Genomic DNA, 17754 nt, shown 5'->3' on the forward strand with positions numbered 1-17754 from the left:
AAATACATCAATTCTTAAAGAAACAAACAAAAATATATGAAAACATATATGGCTTTGCATATTTAGAGATTTCTTAATAAAGCAGATAGCACCCATGCTAAATAGAAACACTAAACTGCTCTACTTCAAAGTTCTTGAATGTTCTATTCAGGATTGCCATTCATTTCCATGGCTAACTAGTATGTACACTGGGTCACAAAAGCAATTTTCATTTAATATTATAGGTCAAAGAGACAAATTACACTTTAGTCGCTGAATATGGGTGGGGAAAAAGGTCTTGGCATAATTATATGCCAACTTGTAGAATGGGACAGTAATTGCCCACTAAACCATCATGTATCGAATGGATCCACACTTTGTATCCATTTATTTTCAGTACCTCAGCACCTTCTCATTAAATTATTCCTAAAAGTTACAGAAAAGTGCAGTGGTGCTTCAGTCTTTACGTAATTAAGACAAAATATTTTGCCATCCAGTTACAGAAATTGTGAATTAAGTATTTCAAGAAACGTGATTGAAGTGAGAACACCGGAAGTGACAGAAAAACCAACTAGTAACATCTGTTCTGAACATTCAGTCATCTCTTGATGCTCTGCAGATGGAAGGGATTTGCAGTAACAAATCAGAGATGCTCTATTTGTGGAATTGGGTCCATGGCCTTCTGTGGAGTAGCTGCATTTCTAATTGCCCCATGTAACTTACTGCAAATGGGTTGTGAGGATGCCCATCACCAGAAGAGTGGCCACAGACACATAATTTTGTTTCTGGAAGCAATTCCTGGATTAAACAAAGAGAATCAGGAGTTGGCTTTTTTTCTTCCAAGTGTAAGGTTGATGCTAATAATGTACATTGTGACTAATTAAAATTATTTTTGGGGACAATTGGTATGTCAAGACAGATGAGACAACTCCATCTCTGACCCACATTTAATAGTAAAACAATTTTTTAAAATAGGAATAATTTGGCAGGTGATAGCATGAATACTGGAACCATATAATGAATTAACCAATAATCAGAATGTTCACAGATTAGCTACCATGATTCTGCCTAGGAAACTTCACTTTTTAATTCGAAGCTAAAATATGTTCAGCATTCAAAAAATAACAACACATTTAGATTTCAGAGTATGGAGTGTTGTTTGCCTTTAAAATGTAATTGCCTCAATGCCAGTGAACATATATGCTTGTCATTGGTTGTTAGTAGAATCAAGATGTCTTTAAACAAAATGCATTTCTATTGCACTTATTACATCACGATTACTGCCATTAAAATATATCTAAAACTATGGTGCTAAACTTCATCATCTCTGTTCAAACCTGTTGAAACTTCCCATTTGCACTAGACACTACTCTATATACTCATAGTTTTCATTTTTATCTATAAAAGTAAAGTGATTATTTATTGATAAATGACACAGAATGTCATTTTTTTCACCTAAGTAGCATCAGGCATTTCAAAGATTTTTGTCTGAAGGGCAAAAGGATTACAGTGCATTTGAAGAGCCCATATGACAACACATTCTTAGACTTCACGTATGATGTGAAAGGATGATTCTCATTCATAAGATACACGAGGGAAATCATAACCATACCAGGACAGAAGAGAACGTGGTAAGGGTGTCAGGGAGTATTTGTAGTGGTTTGATGCATGTAAATATTACACCTTATAAATAATTCTTTTCAAACGTAGCTCTGAAGTTCAGGGGCTGTGCTGAAGAAACGGATTGTATACACGTGACATGACTGTATGCCATTTTCTTCCGGAGAGAAGGAATAGGAATTCAAAGGGGGAAAAATGGCTTCCGAATCATCTCTTTCCTTCTGATTCTTAAGAGGCAGGATGTTACCTGATGCTGACAGTTAGGACTGAGGGAGAAATGTTCAAGTTATATTTGACTGTCAGAATCCCACCAACACATTTTCATCTAAATTATTTTGTCAACAGCCTTGTGGTACCCTTGCTAACCTTATTTGGCACCAATGCATAATTAGATACACAGGGGTGTGACTCCAATTGAAGGTGTTGGCATTGTAGCACTCTGTGAAAATATTAACTATGAGGTTAACTCCAATTTTCTCTTCTTTAATTAAATGCACATGGTACTAATGAGGTAACCTACTGTTCCTTGATAGCACTAATTAGCTAAGAGGAGAGTACACTCTCACACTGCAATTTAAACCTAAAAATAAGGTTGAAATATGCTAATTGCAGGCAATTTAAAACAGTACAAGTTGAAGAACTAGTCATAATAAGAGAAACTGACTGCTTTACAGCTAGGCAGCTGTAACTTTGGTTAAAATCAAAACAAGCCACACCATTTTTGGACTGCTACTTCACAAGGCCATGAACATCCTCCCTTCCCATGACAACGCACCCGACGCACAAGACAAAAGCTTCAGATGGACACTGACCCATGCACAACAACCACCACAAAAAGTGACTCCAGACTCTGAGCTTCTCAGGATTTAAATTTGATGTTGAATATGAAGCGCTGTAAATAATCCAGATCATAAGAGTTGTGTAAGAGCACTTGCACTGAATGAAAAGATGACAGGCCGTGGCTCCACCACGAGCCAACAAGCTGCACACTGGCTATTCCCATCACACACGGACTGAAGACCCCGACAAGGGAGACGCTCTGCCCAACAGGACTATATTGACAGAGAACCTCAAGACAATGCACAGATACAGTGTTAAAAACACACAAAGATACCATGGAGTAAAGAAGGCCTAATTATGGACCGTGGACACAGGTGCCAAAACACTTGTGCAGGAACAGCTTCATTAAAGACCTTCACTAAATTTCCTCTGTTGAGAGGTTTCACTGTAAGAGACAATGTTCCCCCTTTTAGTTCAAAGGACTCAGGCACACATCTTCAAGCGTTTTAAAAATTGATTTATTTTTATTGGAAAATCAGATATATAGAGAGAGGAGGATAGACAGAGAGGAAGATCTTCCCTCCACTGATTCACTCCCCAAATGGTGCCACAGCCACAGCTGAGTCAATCTGAAGTCAGGAGCCTCTAGCTTCCTTTGGGTCTCCCATGCAGATGAAGGGTCCCAAGGCTTTGGGCTGTCCTCCTTGCTTTCTCAGGTCATAAGCCGAGAGCTGGATGGGAAGCAGTGCCGCTGGGATTAGAACTGGAGCCCATATGGGATCCTGGCTTGAGAAGGCGAGGACTTAAGCTGCTAGGCTACCACGCCAGGCCCATCCTTAAGGATTTCTACAAATATTTCCCAAATATGATCTTAACTCATGAACACTGAAATAACCTTACTGTTTGGCAATATTCTGAAGAATCTTCTGAATTATCAAAAAAAAAAATGTACAGTATTTTGACTACTAAAGAAAAAGTGCCTTTTCACTATTTTTGTGATTCTTTAAAATTTATGAGATATCCTACTTTTAATAACCAAATACAAGGCACTTATGCCCAATCATTCCTGCTACACAGGCAGATACACAAACATTAAAATGACACTGCACTTAATCCATTAGTAGGGACAAGGGACCAAAACTGCCCAGTGTTGAGGGCTCACAATGTCATTTTTCCTGTCACTTTACATAACAAGTTATAAAATACAACAATTAAATAATCATGTGTTGAGCAAGCCAAAGAAATGAAGAGTCAAAGAGTAACACTTCTGAAAAACGAACGTCAAGCTCATCTTAAGTTCATCGAAGAACAGTAACTTCGAAGCAAAGCACATCACTTGAAAGGCTGAGGCTTTTAAGTAACTCCCAATTAATAATTCCTGGAATTAAAAGTATGTGGGAATAAACTCTGCACTGCCATTAGCCCGTCATCGTATCTTGCCAACAGCCTGGGTTAAAGAAATTGTGTTTTGATAAACTCACCCAGCCTCTTCTCACGACTGCACTAGAACTTTCCACAACAGAGACAGAATGTTGGCAGGAGACGCTAACAAAAGTCTAACCAAACACACTTTAATGGACCCATGAAGCTGCTGCTCTGTAATGGGGCAGCAACTCGAATGAAACCAGACAGTCACTTCCAAATGGGTCTCTTGGAGGCAACCTGACATCTTTCAGCAAATCACAGGGAAACACAATGTGAATAGATGTTTTAAGTGTTTGCATCTGTTTCAAATAAGTACCAAAGAAGCTTTCAACAGTGAAAAGGCCAGGGGAATGTACTGGAATGAACTTCAACATTCACTTCAGAAGCAATGCACTCTTCACTTAAATATGGATCACTGTGATTTTCTGTTAAAACAACAAAGAGTAAGTCATTTAGTGCCAAACCTAAGAATACGAACCTTGGAAACCGTCTGCTGGTATCCACATACTCATCAACACTTACTGGTGCTGTGACCTTGACCAAGACACTTAGCTTCTCTTGGTCTCTCTCTTCAGAAAGCGGTAATAAGTAATATCATGAAGGGGTCATTAAATACATTAAGTTGTCCTTGGACAGTACTGGCCATCATACATTTTTTTATTAGCTATGTATTTAATACCTACAAGTAATCATTACTACTTCAAAATAGCACTCAGTATTTTTTCAAATGAAAACAGTTTAAGTCCTTCTATGTGTAAAACACTAATATACTCCATAAAGAATACAAAAAAACAAATATCATACCTTTATTCAAATAGCTTTGAACCCATCAGTAGGCTTTATAATGCACTTCATCACCTCTGCTACATGAAAGAAATACACATATTTCTAAAGAGAAATACATATCATACATATTTTTATATATTATTTTTCTCTTTAGAAAGAAGCTACAGGAAGTCAAGAAATCTCATGTGACTGCATTCAGTGACAAAATGAAGGGGGTTGCTAAAAAGACAATACTTTTTTCAAATTTGTCAAATGCATTTTTAATAAAAAAGTATGATACACTATTTCCTCACAAACAAAAATATATTCAATTATAATTAGTTTCTTAAAGTTAGCTGGTTGTGTGCTCAAAGTTTTCAACATATTGAAAGCTTTAAAGTTATATTTGGTAACCATGATATTTGAATGATGTAGGTATTTGTATGTTAAAGGTGCAAAATTAAAGAAAAAGTAATCAGCTAGTCAAGACACAAGAATGCTATGTTACAAACAAATGCATTTTGAACAATAAATAAATAGTGAATTGGCCTTTCTCCCAAGGCAATTATTCTGTTTCTTGATTCGGCTGTGTGCTTTTACGCCATTCACTGTATATGATGGCAAATGTTTGATCACATTGAAAGATGACGTTTTCCAGCTGATGGTCAAAGAATGAGAATTCATCACTCTGTGTGTGTGTGTATGTGTGTGTGTTTAACATGAGAAAACAGAGAAGATCCAGAGCATTCAGGATCGTGCACAAGAGACGAAATCATTCTGGTTTGACCAGAGAACTGTGGACAAGGGAGAACTGAATAAAAACAGAGCTGGCAACAGTAGAACTGTAAAGACTTCTGCACAGACAGCAAAGTTCTCTTAGGCCCTCAGGTACAGTGCATATAAGTCAAGGGCATATAGGGGTGTTTAGACTGACTTCAGTGGCAACTTAACAAGTCCAAAGTTTCCCCCACACAGTTACCAAGAAATAAGCAGTAGTAAAGGAATGAGAAAAGGGCATTCGATTTGGGAAGAATTGAGAAGAGTTGAAATAACTTTAGAGGCTCAGAAGCCTACGCGATGCAGGGAAGGGAGAAGAGGGGACGACCCTGGGAGTAGACTCTGAAAGCAGTGGTCACATGAGGGCACACAGGAGATTTTTAATGAATGGAAGAGATTTGGTTTCATCCAGACATAGTAAATTAGAGATGACTGCAGTACCTCTAAGTCAAGCAGCATTAAGTCTTCAATTAGGAAAGAAGGTGGAGACCAGGAAACATCCCTTGATGGTGATGGTGCTACAGGAAATGGAGAGGGTCTGACAGTGGTTCCTAGGCAGCTGTGGCTCAGTGTCCCTCGAGATCTAAATTCATGCATCATGCTGGGATAAATCTGGCACAACCTGTGATTTAACTGGGCTAGGTTGAGACCAAACATCTAAATAATAATAATAATAATCACTCCAGGCGATGATAATGTACTCCCAGGGTTTAGCATCAGTGACGTAAACATGGAAGAGGGAAGGTGTGGATGAAAGCAAGCAAAAGGAAACAACATAATTTGTTGCTTGGTGCAATTTTCCCTGGCTCTCTATTGTTTCTGATTTCCCTGATATTGAAGAATAGAAATTCTTCAAGAAGAAAATTGTCAAAACCAGATTCCAATCAAGTAGTAAACCAACTCATCTTATATTAGGAGCAATCCATAGATTTTGCTTAGCCCATTTGTCATCCTTTTGTTAGTTACAGCATCAGTTTTCTCCCTTGGAGTTACCATCATTCTGCATATAATCACATGCAAACTGGTAGGACTGAGGTGGAAGGGTGACAGAAAGACAGGCCAGGCCGACTCTTTCTTCCAGGAACTCAGTTTGTCGAACATGCAGCACCTGCACCATGGACACCAGAGGATCATTCAGTCCAATGATTGACATGCAGCCACCCTGCTCTGCTTCTGGCTTTTCTGACATCAGCTTTCCAGCTTTTCCCTACAGTCCACGAAGAATTCTGTGTCCTCTGAATGTGGTTCACATTGTTATTAAAAGTGCTTATTATTTTCAACTGTTTAAAAGCAGAAAGGGATAAGAGAGAGAGGAGAGAGAGGAGAGAGAAGAGAGAGAAGAGAGAGAAGAGAGAGAGAGAGAGAGAGAGAGAGAGAGAGAGCGCAATGGACAGATATCTTTCAGTTGCTAGTTCATTCCCTAAATGCCCACCACCGTCAGAGTTGGACAGGGCTGAAGCCAGGAGCCTGGAATTCTTTCTGGGTCTCCTATATTTGTGGCAGGGGCCGACACACATCAGTCATCATTCATCATTCATGGCTTCCCAGAATGTACAAGTAGAAAGTTTAGATAGTAGCAGAGTAGCCAGGAATCAAATTCTCACTGATATGGGATAGGCAATGTGCTGGCTTAGTAAACAGTTTCATGACACCTGTGCCAATAAAGCTATTTTAATATTAGGAAGAAATGTCCATGGCTTTACAAGTAAGTTTTGAAGTAAATTTCAATTCCAGTTCATTTCCATGGAAGAGAATAAAGGTAAGTCTAAAAGTTATTCCCTTATCCTCATCTGCCACTCTTTGCAAACTTCAGCAAAGCAATCACATATTGCAATTATAATTCCAGCCTCATGAATACCTCTTTCACCTCCCTAAAATGTCAGTTTGTGTAATCCAGGTTCATATCGTACAAAGCTCAGTTTGACTTGTAAACATGGAAAAACAAAACTAAGTACAAAATACCCCACAGGTATAGTTTATTAATACATCAATTATCAATGAACATCATTCTTTATGTTCTGTCAAAATTTGGATTACATACTCATTAAATTTTCTCATCTTAAATGAACCCTAAGTATACAAAAAAAAATTGAAAAACTAGGTAAACTTTAATAGAGAAAGTTCGGAGGTAGCCCGTGTGTCCTGCAGATAATCTAGGTATGTGGGAAATAATTATTAATCATTTAACATCACTCAGATTCTTCAAGTAAGATTTTAAGCTAATTTTAAAATTTAAAATGAGATTGTTTTAAAGACTGAACAAGGATTGAGGAATTAACAAAGACTGCAGCATAAAACAGTGTCGGAGTCATATTTTTCACCCTGTTTTCTAGCCAATCCCCTTCTTTTTCACTTCAGAAAGCTGCCATCATAACTGGCACTAATTGGCACCCTTGTTAGAAATCTCAGCAGAGCAGCCAAGAATAGAAAGGGTACGGACACCTCTCACCCAGAGAGCCAGGCTGTCTCCACAGGTGAGGTTGAAACCAAGGATGGGGCAGGTGACCTAGCTGCTGTCTGTGAGGTAGATGAAACCTACACCTGTTCAATGAGTACATACACAACTGGACTCTCTAGGGATGTTAATCAAGTATGTTTCATGGGTCTAATGTCACTGAAAAAGGAAAGACGTGCATAGTGTTCCTCCAAGTGATGTAGGTATTGCACTTTGAGGGGGGAGTAAATGCAGCAGTCAGCAGGTGCTTCTGCATGAGACATTCCTGCTGAGTACTGGCAGACTGTCATAATTTGGCTTACTGCTTGTGTGCATCTTTGCTTTGTTTGGGAACTATTTTAGCTTCCTCTGGAGGAAACAAAAAAGAGTGATGTAAGATTTTAATGAACATCTAGTATCTGGAGATAACATTTTAGAGGACAACATTTTAAAATATATAATTGTCGGGCCTGGTGATGTAACCTAGAGGCTAAAGTCCTCACCTTGCACACATCAGGATCCCATATGCGTGCCGATTTGTATCCCAGAAGCCCCGCTTCCCATCCAGCTCCGTGCATGTGGCCTGGGAAAGCAGTCGAGGACAGTTTGAAGTCTTGGGACCTTGCACCCATATGGGAAACCCGGAAGAGGCTCCGGGCTCTTGGCTTCGGATTAGTGCAGCTCCAGTCATTGTGACCGCTTGGGGAGTGAATCACTGGACAGAAGATCTTCCTCTCTGTCTTTCCTCCTCTGTATATCTGACTTTCCAATAAAAATAAATAAATGTTTAAACTACATACACACACATACACACATATGTAATTATCTAATAGATGAAACAGATTTTATGTATATATTAGTATCTCCCTCCTATGGAATACTATAAAACACTGCTCTCTGGATCAAGGGTTAGCACACCTAATTAAGCAGATGTGTCTGAGACAAATTGGGAAGACTAACACCTGGTGATAGGTACTGTGGGAAGCATGAAGACAGGTGTGTAAATAGGATGCTAGGGCAGCATGGATCAGACTGAATCCGAAAAGAGGGTAGGACTAAGTTTTGATAAGTAGATATTGGCACATAAATAACAACGGGATGGATGCAGAGACCATTCAAGATCAAAGGGAGGGATTCTTTGGGTAAAGCCACAGCTTGTGATGCTGGCATCCCATAGCTGAATGCTCCACTTCTGACCCTGAAGCATGCTAATGTGCCTAGGAACGCAGTAGAAGGTGGTCCATGTGTCTGGTCCCTTCAGTGAAGCTTCTGGCTTCAACCTGATTCAGTCCTGGTTGTGGTGGCCATCAGGGGATTAAATCAGAAGACAGAAGATCTATCCATCTGTCCCTCTCTTGGTAGCTCACTTTCCAATAAACAATTTAAAAAAAAAAATAAAGGGAAGGACTCCAAGTAGACTTGAAGGTAGAGCTGGTGCAGCTGGGGCATCAGATAGTCCAGCCAGGCCAGGGACAAGGAGCAGGGAAGGGAGGATATCAAGGTGACAGAGAAAAGCAGCCAGACCTATAAGAACCTCATGGAAAGCATCGTGGTAAACTGCTTCTTATTATATGTGTGTACCCCTGCTTTCCGTTTGAATGAGAAATGCAGCATTAAATACACAAGATAGTTCTGAGACATTTTAGAGTGTTGTTAATGTGCTCCTGAAACAGTAACTGTGATCCATCCACACAGAATGAAATTACATTCCTTTAAGTCTTTCTAACAACAAGTAACTTTATTTCCATGCAATTTAGTTTCTGTTTTTCTTTCATTGAATTGCTCTCCTGTAGTTCTACACTGCTTTATTCCTCATTATTTCCTGAAGCTTGCAGGACACCAGGAAACCACGGTGTACTGGAAGTCAATTCAATGGTAAAGCACACCTTGGAAACTTTTGCTTTTGGAAATGAAAAAGTTAAAAAAAATTTTAATCATCTGAACCGCTCTGTAATCAGAAATAAAAAAATAAATTTGCATTACCCATCAATATGTAAAAAATAGCTAACATAATACATTTTCATTTTTAAGAAAGTTTTGTGGTAAACTAAATAAAAAGTTGGGAAAGCAGATGATGTCCATTTAATTTTATAAGATGGATCAAAAGAAAGCTAAATGAACATTTTACAATTTGAATTTAGAAAAATAGGAATTCTTCACATTGAATTTCACTGGATACTGCCCCCTTTCTTTGCTATTTGGGGCAGTCAGCATATAATTTCACAGATGATATATTTTTCTTAATGTGATTTTCAGACTACATCTAATGGAAAAAGCCTGGTTAGGATTAAGAGACATAGTACAGATGTTCAACTACATTTGCATGCAATTATTTCTAAAACAAATGCCAGTGAGCAGAATCTATTGAAATGGCTTTCAGGATGGCTGGCACAACGTATTAAAGCAGCTTCTAATCTCTGAGTAAGTCTATATTTTGAATACTTCAGATTAAGACAGTGAGCACAAAATCAGCCTTAGATGTTTTTGACCTTGACTAACTACCCAACAAGGCTCAAACTTAGGGTTTGAATTCAAAAATGTAAGGTAGGGATTTAATATTTTAAAGCAAAAAAATATTTAAGACTTCATTTTATGTATCACTTGCAGGAATTAGAAAACAGAATCACTACAAAATGATGTATGAGTGTAGTAACAGATTGGATGTCCTGTGAAGTATTCAATATGATGAAAGCCTTTTTTTTTTCTTTGAAAAGTCATTTAAATGTGTTTATAAAGTTACTCATTTTCTTGGTACAGGTTTCCCTTTAGTTGCTAGTTTTACACAGATACACTTTTTTAGCGTCAAACTAGAAGAAACTCTTAGCCAAAGTATTTCTGAATTACGCTGGACAACCACTTAATCAGAACTATCCAAAGCAGTGAATGGTGGGTGTGAAATGAAGCATTTGCTATTATGCTTACAAAGAGCACTGTGGTTTCATTGTTGCAGTAACTCCGGATGTCCATGGAATTGGTGGATTGGACAGGGTTTATACAGTTGCTGCCTCTCGGTGATCTTTTTCATGGGAATGTATTTTTGGATTAGGATTTGATTCAATAAACGAAGCATGAAGATCAACTGCTCTATTTATTATGTATCTAAACAAAACTCTGCATCATACGATTAATTTTTCTGAATTCAGACAGCACCAGCATATCGGACTAAGTGCTTTTCTCCTTAGAGAGGAGCAAGTCAGATTCTGGTCAACCCTGGGAATGTACGAGAGCACCAGTGCCTCTGGCAGTTTCTCTTCTGATCCCTGCAGGAGCAGCAGCCACAGCCCTTGGATCAGCTACTTCTCATCCGCTGTGGATCTCAGTAGCAGCTCCTTTGTGGCCCATAGGACAAATGATACACTCTTTTATGTGGCAGACAGACTATACGTTGCACGTAAGAGGAGTTTATCATGTTAGAATTTCTGGTTATGATTTGGATCTTCCATCCATCGCTTGCCCCTGTTACCTTTAATGTGAGGCAGAAAGAGGACCAATGATTTTAACAGTAGCATTCTTTCACCTCTCTCTGCTGACTGACATGAGGATTCTTGTAATGCTAAGAAAAAACTCCAGTAGAAAGTTCTCATTTCCATAGACCTTTCCATTTCCATCAAGACTTTCTTCTCTATACTGCCAGATAAATGCCTAATTTCATGACCAAGTCCTAATGCCAACAATATTTTCCAACTGGCTGTGAAGTTGGGGTACATGCAGGAAATGAGGGAATAAGAAAAGTCAGTGTTCTTCCACCAGAATCTTCCCACCACTGTGGTGGTGGGGACCCCACTGTACCTTCCGTACTCATGTTTCCCCCTGAAAACCACTGCTGTATACCCCCAAAAATCAGTAGATTTGGATGTCATTCAAAGAAAACATCCAGGAACAGGTAATATCCACACTTAACATCTTGTCATTCCTATTTATTTTTTATCTCATTTTACTGATACCAAAAAATTTTTTGGCATATTTTGAACAATTGTAATACTGTAAATTATCACTGATAATAGGGTAAAATGCTTAAAGTAAGGTTAAAAGGCATTAAAATCTAAAGTAAAAACCATGGTGAATGGATTCCATGAGATAAAATTATCATTGAAAAAGTAATGCAATTTCTCTATATTTCTTGAGGGTTTAGAATTATGGAAAATTAAGTTCTGAGTGAGAAATGATAGGACGAGATCAAAAGCTATCATTATAATCACTACATGTCACAATGAATGAACAGTCCAATGCCAAAATCAACTCAAACTTTCAAAAAAACCTCATGTCTCCTTATGCACAATGATAATATACAATTGCCTTACTTAAATGTATGATAAAATGTACCAGAAAAGGAAATATCAAATTTTAGAATTATGCCATTATTAGAAATTATTCATTTCTAAGCAAGGACCAAGTTTCATTACCCAATAGCTGCTCTCAAGAATGAAGCTAATTTACATTTAAAATAGGAGTACATTCTACTCTGTAAAAGCACAATGGTAAACACACCAATTTGACAATTACATTAATATGAGTATTTGCATAATCTGTCTTCCACACCTGTTCTTAATTTGAAGCAGCTGCAGGACAAATCACAGCACACTAATCTGAACGGGTATGTGGATGGTCCACGCAGTACTGTGTGCATCTAATGTCTGCAAGATACGTTTTCAGTGTCTTAGTATCTTAAAATAAAACTGGTAAAAGCTTTGTTGAGGTTATATAGGTTTGTTTGAGTCAAATTAATTAGAAATTAGCAAAGTATCAAATAATGCTATCTCGTCCGTTTTTGGCATCCTCTATCATTTCTAGCTCTGTACTTTTCCCCCTATAAATTACAAGCATGCTATTTATATGAAAAACAGATTAGAAAACAATAAATGTACCTGAAAATGTTCAGTAAGGACTGTAATCTGAAAATCAATAGTAAATGCATTAACGAAAAAACAGAGCAAAATTCCGCCATACGAAAATGTGTTTTTCCCTTCAGTAAGTGTGGCATCTTTTAGATATTTTCTTTTCAAAACAGGGTTCTATTTATGTTTTAGCAAACATAGTGCAAAATTTAATAAACTGAAATTCACTTTCATCTTTTAAAGGATCCAGTTTGTTTTTGTGTGTATTCAAAGACATACTCAGCACCATAAAAAAAGGAAGTCATCTTATTGTTGTATATTCTGGTTCATCTATTTAAATCATTCCGCTAGATTCTGGCTGATGGAATAGAAGATATCTATGTAATCTGTCAACAAAACTGCCTCCCTTTAATCTTTTATTATGAATAGGAAATGAAGTTAGAGATTTCTAAAGATGTTATTTATTTCGTGAAAAATGAATGAGAGCATGCACAGTAATGAACTAGAGCAACAGACGGAACTCATCTGTTTGTTTATGTGCTGTTGACCTCCGCAGGGTAAACATTAAATGGTGAAATTCTTGGCTCAGCACTTAATTCAGATCTTCCTTTTTTTTTTTTTTATGAACAGACATATTAGAGGAATAAAACCACAAGAAAGCTTTCATTTCTAACCCATTTTCAGGTACATTATTTAAAACTGTCATCATTGTAATAGACGTAAAATTCACAAATTCTACTCTCACCTCTATGTTCTTCCTAGTAACTCATAATTGCCATTATAATAAATAAAAGATTTTTCCTATCAGAATTTTTCAAAATTAAAAATATTCATAGTTATCTAAAATAGTTCAACCCATGGCCTCAGCATTTTTTCAAAAGTGAATATGGAGATAAGTACTTTTTATTTAGATAAATATGTTGTAATTTATTGCCAAGAAGCATTAAAAATAATTTATATTACTATGTAATTTAGGACACAAAGCTAACCTACAATGATTGTGAGAAAAGAAATTTTTGCAGTTCAGACCATTACACAATTATATATTTTTAAAAATTCCTTGTTTTCTTTTTCTTAATTAAAAATCATACATGTATAAGTGATCATGTTAAAGAGTACACTAAACAGACAAGCTAGCATGAGAGATAAAATACAATGAAAATGATATTTACATGTAATGAATATGTACATTTCATAACATTCTAACTAAAATTTCACTTTCTATCTGAAATGTTTTTTTCTTTCAGAATTTTTTCACCTAAATAAATGATTCATAAATTTTCAAATTTCAGACTAATCTTCTTACATTTACCTTTCTATTGTGGGAAAAACTGGTCATTACCAAAGTTAAGACCCCTGTCATGAAGGAAGCTTTATAATGTGATGAGATGGTATATTATTTTGCAAAAACATATAGGAAATATGAGTATTACTACCTAACATTTTTTTCTTTGTAAATGTAAAACTATTCTGAAATAAAATGAAAAAATGTAAATTATTACTCCTAAAAAAATAAACATTCAGAAAATAAAATTTTAGTTTGAGAGACTAAGTTAGATGTTGGTTGAAAGGAAAAGGACATAGGACTATACCACTGCCCTCATGAAGCCCATATGGTCAGTGAAGGATAGGACCAGAACTTTCTCCTTAGGACTGCTACTTTCAACACAAAGTACAAACAGAACACTGAACCATCCACTGTAGCACATTCATGCTTTTCTATGGTCCAAATCTGCCCTCTAAAAATGGGTCTTTTTTTCTAAGAACTGTAAAATATAAAATTGCATTAATTTCTAGACTGGTTTCATGAACACATGAACATATATACAAATGTAGGTAATTCAGTGGAAACACATGTTCACAGAATCACTGAAATATTGAAATTCTCCAAATTCTTTTGTATTTCCTGATTTATTTTTAAAAGCAAACATTGCTTTGCTGGTAACAAACAATAAGGAGACTTGGGACCATGGCTGTGGCATTAGCAGCAAAGCCAGTCCTGGCTCCCTGCTAAGGTGCCCGGGCAAAGCAGTGGAAGGTGTCCCAAATAGTTGGGCCTCTGCACCCACATAAGACACCCAGCCTGAGCTCCTGACTCCTGACTATGGCCTGGCCCAGTCTTGGCTGTTGCAGTCAGTCATTTGGGAAGGGAAACAGTGCACGGAAGACATTCTCCCCCCACCTCTCTCTCTTATATATCTTTCTGATGTGTGTGTGTGTTTCTCCCTTTCTCTCTGTAACTCTTCCATCCAAAAAAATACAAAATTTTTCTGGAAAATCAGGCTACTCACACATTGAAACTAGAACTTTGGACAATAATTATAGGTATTTTCTCATAGGCTATATTTATCTAAAACATCTACTGACATGAAGTTCCGGGTTACAAGTATTCTATGCTTTCTCATATTAAAACATGGCATCCATTACTGTGCCTTCGACTTAATAATGAAGAAACATAAATGCCTGCAAATGTTAGCAAACTGGCTCTTTTTAACGTAAGGAAATTAAATACTATTTCATGTTTTTAATCTCCTTTGCAACTTAAGTAACTCCCCTTTTTGATAAGCTCCTCCTTTCCCCTTTAACCATCACTACCATAGTGGACACTTCAAGGTCCCACTTTGATTGTGGAATGCAAGTCCAAACCAAATTTAAAGAACAAAAGACTCGGAAGAAAGGAGAAAGAGGCAGAAGAGGAAGAGGAGGAAAACTTAGCTCAGTTTCTAAGTAATGACTGAGTCATTAAATACAGTAAAGAGAAACCCAGGATATTCTACAGAACATTTTAAAAAGCCATAATGTCAAAAAGGTTTTTTTTTTTCTGTCTGTAAACTAGGAATTTTATCTACAATGGCTTGTAAGAACAATAATTAGCCTGAATGCTTATTTGCCCAGATTGTCAACTCCCTGGAAATAGGAACCTATTTGAATCTTCCAGGGTACCTGGTGCCTGTCCAGCTGAGTGTCTTCCACATTGAGGGACTTTTGTGACGTCGCTTTGATGTATTGATTGAGGATATCAATGCTGCGATATGGAAATACTGCAAGCTACTTCAGCACATCATGCTACAGCTCTGTTTTAATTTGTGCTTTTTCCGCTACATCAGGATAATCATTTTCTTCAGAAGAAATTTTATTATGTAGATTCTACATTATTATTAAGCTCTCTCCTTGTTAAATAAATACCTAGTTGTATATAATATCAACAAGGTGGTGATGGGGGTGGAGGGGAAGAAAATAAACCCGCTAACTGTGTGTTAGTCTATCCCTGTTGGAAATTATCGAGTGGGGATGCCAAATAACGTAACCACATCAATCACTTAAATGATCATTTCTAATTTGGTTCTTAAGAAATACCATTCACAATCAATTAGTCCCCAAACTGAGGCTTCTTTTAAAGCAATTGTTATTGGCACAACACTGTGAATTAAAGCCATTTTGAGCCTTTAAGTGTGGCAAGATGCATATTTGCATTGAGTAACCCATCAGGAACTTGAACATAACACACATCGCTTTCCACGACGTCTCAGACCCTCAAAGGTTCAGGACTCACTAATCAAAAAGTACCCAGAAGTCAGAAACAATCTTTTCCATGTATTTTTTAAATGTATTTTTTTTTAAATTTTGAATGGCAGATTTGAGTGAGGAGGAGAGAAACAAGCAAATGAAAATGAGAGAGATCTTCCATCCACTGGTTTACTCCTAAAATGGCGACAACAGCCAGATCTGTGCTCATCTGAAGCTGGAAGCCAGGAACTCCTGGGTCCACCACATGTGTGCAGGGTACCAGGGGCTCAGGCCATTATCCACTGCCTTCCCAGGCTCCACAGGAAACCGGATCTCAAGTGGAGTAGCTGGGACATGAACCGATGTCCAGACCAGATGCTGGCGCTGCAGAGAGCAGGATTAGTGTGCTATGCCAACACGCTAGCCCCAGAAATCATGCATATACTATGTGTCTATATTTCTGTATTTCTCAGTATGGTTTCAATAGTCTAGTATTTCATGAAGGTCCTGCATATGGGATCTGAAACTCACATTAAGAAGGTTTTTGTGTTTGGCTGATGAAATTAGAAAAAAAAAGAATGAGAGAAGTAGAAAAATGAAGTGACGGGGTGGGAGGAGGAGGGAGGGAGGACTAGAAAGGAGGGACAGCAGAATACCTTTAATAGAAACAAAATGAGCTCTCAAGTACAATCTATGTGTATTTCCACCGATCCCAATGGCTGTGCCTGCGTTCCACTCCACTGGTAAGGTATGAAATACCTGGCCTGCTGAAATACATAATGCCTTGTTGAATATGGGCATTAAACATGAACTGACAGCCAGTTGGCTTCACCCTGTGGACATCACTTTGAACATTAGGATCCTTATCTAAGTGCCAGAGTCCAAGTCCAGCTTCTCGTTAATGCACTCCCTGGAAGGCAGTAGGTGATGAGTCCGGGAGTTTGGTAAGTTCCACCCAGGAGGGAGATGGACACTTAGTTCTCGGCCTCCCACTGTGGGTGGTCCAGCCCTGAGCAGTGCATATAGCCAAGGAGTGAACCACCTGACTCTGGACCTCTGGCTCTGCCCTACCCCTTCTTTCTCTGTTTCTCTTCAAGTAAAAACAAAAATAAAATAAAATAAATTTTTTGAACATTAAAGCAAATCAAAGAAACCGCAGAGAGGAGGAGCTGAGAAAAACTTCTTAAAACTATCAATTTCACTATTAGAGAACAAAAAAAATCTGCCACTTTTCCCCACCTTGTTTTCTGAAATTATTATGCATGAAAAAATGGAATTAAAACATAAATTTATCTTGGCTCAATTTGTTTTTTAAATCCACGCATTTTTTTTTTTGCAATACAATTTCCTGTAACTTTTAGAGAGCCTCTAATTTTTTTCAAAATTCACCATACAGTGCATTATCTTTATTTGCAAAGCAATTTCCAATTGTGCTAATTTCATAAACCACACATTTAAAAAAGAAGATGGACCCAAGCTCATTTTAATTTTATTCTGGATAATTACTGAAAATCATGCAAGACCTATTATGGAAGGTGAGACTATGAATGATCATTATGCATTTACAGTTTCTCTGAACTAAATCAATGACCAATTCTTATTCTCATGGTGGCCTGGATGAAGGCAAGACCA

The 17754-nt window shown here is 37.5% G+C and overlaps 1 protein-coding gene across 11 annotated transcripts in view; it reads right to left on the reverse strand.

Moving 5' to 3' along the window:
• Positions 1–17754, reverse strand: part of FOXP2 (forkhead box P2) — a 353823-nt gene that overhangs the window by 107065 nt on the left and 229004 nt on the right. For 2 of the 11 annotated variants that reach the window (XM_058654890.1, XM_058654889.1), the window contains exon 1: positions 703–774. The exons of 8 other annotated variants lie outside the window; for them this stretch is intronic. Coding sequence is in view for 1 of the 3 variants with exons in the window: in XM_058654892.1 (XP_058510875.1) it covers positions 703–777 (75 nt within the window). In the remaining 2 variants the exon portion in view is untranslated. Of the gene's footprint in view, positions 1–702; positions 778–17754 lie in introns of those variants that run through there. One more of the 11 variants, XM_058654892.1, reaches the window with a different exon arrangement.

Source organism: Ochotona princeps, chromosome 25, assembly GCF_030435755.1.
Source record: "Ochotona princeps isolate mOchPri1 chromosome 25, mOchPri1.hap1, whole genome shotgun sequence".
Taxonomy (NCBI): Eukaryota; Metazoa; Chordata; class Mammalia; order Lagomorpha; family Ochotonidae; genus Ochotona; species Ochotona princeps.